This window comes from Phaseolus vulgaris, chromosome 2, assembly GCF_000499845.2.
Source record: "Phaseolus vulgaris cultivar G19833 chromosome 2, P. vulgaris v2.0, whole genome shotgun sequence".
NCBI lineage: Eukaryota > Viridiplantae > Streptophyta > Magnoliopsida > Fabales > Fabaceae > Phaseolus > Phaseolus vulgaris.
The window spans coordinates 34,872,852-34,877,413 of NC_023758.2; the positions used below are offsets into that span (position 1 = coordinate 34,872,852).

A 4,562-nucleotide genomic window follows, 5' to 3' on the forward strand; every position below is an offset into this window, starting at 1 on the left:
TCTACTAACAAATATAGATTTTATAAATTCTTACATTACATCGAAACAAAGTTAAAAAAACTTTTAAAAGATAATCTAAGTTAGGAAAATCTACAAAAACAGATGTAAAGACATTGTGATATAACTACTAGTCTTCCATTGAAGATGAAGTAAGAAATTGAATTGAAGAGTATAAAGAAGTAAAGAAATGCTAGGATGGCTTGTAATTGAGCAGATGAATTAAAGTATAAGATAAAAAAAAGTGAGATGTGAATGCAAATGTTATTAACTTTCTAAGGTTAAAGGCCTGCACCACTCTGCATGACATTTATATGCGGAGAGCACAGCAAAAAGCCCCACTGATCACATAAAAATATCCATTAAATTTGATGAAAATACATTTAAAAGTAAAAAGGACTAATTAATACAAGAAAACAAACTGATAGTGATAGCTGTTCTGAGTTCTACAAGCAAATTTTAAGCAGAAATGCTGCCCAGTCAGAGAGAGAGAGACCTGTAAGAGATTTGATGATGAGTAGGTTCCCTTGTTTCTCAGATTTTCGACAATTATGAATGAATGACACCAATCTTCTTAGCAAAATCATCCCCATCTTCATCCACGTAATCTTCCTCTTGATTTTCACCCTCTTCACCTTGTTCATACTCGTAGTAACCATCATCACCTTGCTCATATTCGTAATCACCTTCTCTCGGTTCATCACCTTCGTAATACTGATCTTCACCGGCTTCATCGTACATTCCCTCCTCATATTGACCATCAGTTGCAACAGTGTCTCCTCCAACTGCATCACTCACCTCAAGCTTGGATTCTTCATTGTTTTGATTGTTGACATATTCCTTGGTCTCAGACAGCACACCGTTTTGTGTGTTTGTGACCGGTGTAGGATCTAAGCCATTGGTAACTTCTTCATTTTTAATATCAGACGATTTGCCATTCCCTGAGTCTGCACCAGCTCTGCCTCCAGCTCCTCCTCTCTTCTTCTCCTTCAGAATTTCACTGAGAGGCTTTGGACCATCAAACTGAAGATCATCTTCAGATAGTGGGTGATCATCTCTTAAAGTTCCTCTCTTTCCCAGTGGTTGTAGTTCCCTATTCTCAGTGTTCCTCCCATTTTTAAGCTCAGAAAGACTTTTTGGCCCAGCAAAATCACTCCAATCACCACCTATTAGTTCTCTCCCCATCAATCGATCCTTTGAGTTTCTCCTCTCATCATCTTGCAACCTGCCTCGCATTCTATCATGGATCCTTCCCTGCTGAGTGGCCTGCAACCTTCCAGACAACAGCCTGCCCCTATTTCTCCCTCTGTCATCCCTCTCTAGCTGATCAGTGCCACCGTTTGCAGGAATTTTTATTCTACCCCGGAAGCGATTACCGAGGGAGCTCTCATTCAGAGGTAGTGAATCCTTCCGAGGAAAGGATCGATGACTTTGTTCCTCACCATGACCCTCAAGGGCATAATCATGACTAACAACAGATTTCAAACCATTGCCCTTTCTGCGCTTGGATAAATGATGTCGGAGATCTGAGACCTCTGCATTTTCAGGACTGTCAGATCTGCGGCGAGTCCTTCTGTCTAAATGGGCTGAAGCCTTCCTATGCTGCTCCCAAACATATGGTTCCTGCATGTGATCATATGATTCATAACCTTGGGGCACGCGAAATCTTTCCCGATCAATATCAGCTGCTAAACCATAATCACCAGAATGCCCTAAATCATATTCATTCAAAGAGTCCAGGTTCCTTTCATCTTGACCTCTTGCTTTACCAAATTCATCCTCCCCATGGTAGTAATCAGAATTCCTAAGTTCATCAGCTACAAGGACATCGAACCCAGGAGATGATTCTCTGAGAAACTCATCACTATCCTTGCCACTGTGGAAATTGTGATCATCTGGCACACGAGCTTGATGCAGACGGTTTGACCGGACCACAGTAGGGCCATTTGTTACTGGTGGAGAACTTGTCTTAAACCTAGAAGTCTCATTATCAAATCCTACAGTGGGTGGTGGCATTTCCTTCTCCAATTCAAACATATTTCTTTTAGGAGCAGATTCAATTTTTGGGGCAGGTTTCAGTTCAGGGCCTCCACCTGACTTTGCAACATTTCCATGGGAAGTTTTCCTTTCCTGAGTATACTTGTCATTGGTTCCAAAAGGCTTCTTAAAACTTGGATTCTCAGCTCCTTGGCTGGTAACTGGAACCTGAGCAGCTACTTTATTACCAGTGCTAGGAGCAGGAGGTCCATGCATGAAGGCACATCTGTCACCTTTTAAGCAAAGCCCCTTTTGGAAGAAAAAGCAAGGGACAGCTTGTTTACTGGAATTATAAGGTGCATGTGTTGCAGATGCTGTTGGAATCTGTGATTGGGGTGCAGATACAGATGGTCCACCTGCTGTTGCTGCCTGTGTTCCTAACAACCCATCAAGAGGCTTAATGAAAAAACAAAATGCAGTTAGCAAAATCCAAACAACGAGACAATAACAGAGGAAAATAGACAAATAGGCATGAAAGTATAAAATTTGGTTGTCATAAATAAAGACACTCACTGGATGACGAAATGAACATTTGGGATTCAAGCAGTTGCCACTCAACCAATAGCGACAATCCCTAGGATTAACACGTGCATACTCACTGTGGCGGTACTCACATTCATTTCCCTGTTCCAACAAAAAGAAAACAAATCAAAATGACGCCAGCAACAAAATCCAGAGTTCAAAATGTTTAGATGACCAGACAACCTCACATTGATAACCAATACATGCTCTTTCGGATATGCAAAAACCATATATCAAAACGTTGCAATGCTACATACTCACGGCACCAAAAAAGCAGCATCACATTAAAATTAATTTATATGCACTGCGGTCAAAATTAAAAGCTGCGAGATAGAAAAAATACTTGAATAGCACGGCACAAAAAGAACAGGACGACAGTAAAATACTTGATTAGTTCGCCACGAAAAAATGGCATGACATTAATAGAAGAACTATGGAAACAAGTACACGCATTTGACAGAAAAACTATCAAAACAAAGATGTAAAATGTTGAAAATTGTTTGATGATAAAAGTAACATGTTGTCAAGGATTATGCAAAAGAGTGCCAGCAACACCAGTGGCCATCCCAGATCTTGCTAACAGAACACTAATCGATCAACATGACTCGTACACGCTCTAGCCACCACGTAGTAGCAGTTTGTTAAACATTTGGTTCATTCATTATGCAAATTTTCTGCTTTGCTTTCAGAAACAATGAATACATTGAATAACACTTTAAACCATACAAAAAAAACTAAACATGATTGATCCAACCTTATGTTTTATCAGCGGGATCCACGGGATTGACCAAATTAAAGAAAATTGAAAAAAATCATATCCAATCGTAATAGAGTTCAAGAACCCCATTCCCCCTCATTCCCCTCACCTTATAAAATAAAAGAGAAAAGGGTGAAAGAATACAATAAAATAAAGCCATAAAAGATCCAATTAGTAAACAATGATCAATAATAACAGTTTCACAAAAACTAGACATCCAAAAAAAAGTTAAAGAAAACCCTCTATATCCACAAAATACCCCATCGCTCTCCCCAATTTTGAAAATTCGGGAATTCATAAACAGATTCCCACAACCCCTTTTACACAAAATTCGATTTCCCCATTGAAAATAAACACCCACCAAACGCAGAAACACACGAATCTGAAGCCCTAAAAATACAGAATTCCCAAAGCGGCAAAAAGGGGATTTCCCCTCTCTTTCCTTTAAAAAACAAAATAAAAAGTGCTAGAAAGAACCTTTTTGCATGTCAAAGGAGATGCAAGGAAGTAGACACAATCGGTGTTCCTCTTCAAGGCCTCGTCTTGCGAAGATGGCGCGGGCTGTGGTGGCTGAACCTGAAGCTGTGGCTGTGGGGTAACCATAGCTGTCGTTGAAGTTGAAGTTGAAGACCCCAACCCAACCCAGATGAAGAAAAAACGAAGAGGAGGAAAAGATCAAATCAGAGACAGAGAGCAGGAGAAGAAGATGGATCCAAATCTCAATCTGAGAAGAGAGAATTAGTAGAGAGAGAGCCGCCACAGAAATTGGGGTGAGAGCTTAGAGAGAGAAAGAGAGAGCGAGAGTGGGTTCGAGTATGTGAATGTAATGGGCTTATATGGAGCATAGAGGAAAGGGTAAGGGTGAGCCAAGCCTGGTTTCGGCTTCTGTTTTCATTTTATTTATTATTTTTGTAGAAATTCTTATTAATGTGTCTGTTCTGTGTTTGTGTGTTAATGATTCTTTTTCGATGTTTCATACCAAAATGTAATGGGACACTTGCCTTATTTCCGTTGGTCCATTATCTTTTCTATCTTCAAACTCTAATGCCAATAAGATAATAATTTTTTTTATTTTTTTTACATTTTCATTTTACAACATATTGATAGCATAGAAAAAAATTCCATTAAAATAACACACAAAAATTACTCACCCTTAGATTTTTTTTTCATACACGCCAAAAATAACATAACATTATATTAATCGAACACTTGGATTTTATAAACACCTTTTTAGATTTCAAAAAGGGGA

At 39.1% G+C, this 4,562-nt stretch overlaps 1 protein-coding gene across 1 annotated transcript; it reads right to left on the reverse strand.

The window, feature by feature from the left end:
• Nucleotides 1-242: 242 nt before the first annotated feature.
• Nucleotides 243-4,259, reverse strand: LOC137811664 (zinc finger CCCH domain-containing protein 17). The gene is made up of 3 exons (XM_068613475.1): nt 3,791-4,259; nt 2,548-2,658; nt 243-2,430 (listed from the first exon to the last, which is right to left on the reverse strand). Exons 1-3 carry the CDS (start codon nt 3,914-3,916, stop codon nt 547-549), a joined length of 2,121 nt encoding a protein of 706 aa, XP_068469576.1. The 5' UTR covers nt 3,917-4,259; the 3' UTR covers nt 243-546.
• Between the last annotated feature and the right edge of the window lie 303 nt (nt 4,260-4,562).

What these genes read in the sequence shown, in the direction of transcription:
- LOC137811664 (XM_068613475.1), bottom strand. Translation starts at nt 3,916, where the DNA reads ATGGTTACCCCACAGCCACAGCTTCAGGTTCAGCCACCACAGCCCGCG. An exon ending in CTCCTTTGACATGCAAAAAG is followed by an intron (nt 2,659 to 3,790) that starts GTTCTTTCTAGC and finishes TTGTTGGAACAG; the next exon opens with GGAAATGAATGTGAGTACCG. An exon ending in AATGTTCATTTCGTCATCCA is followed by an intron (nt 2,431 to 2,547) that starts GTGAGTGTCTTT and finishes TTTTTCATTAAG; the next exon opens with CCTCTTGATGGGTTGTTAGG.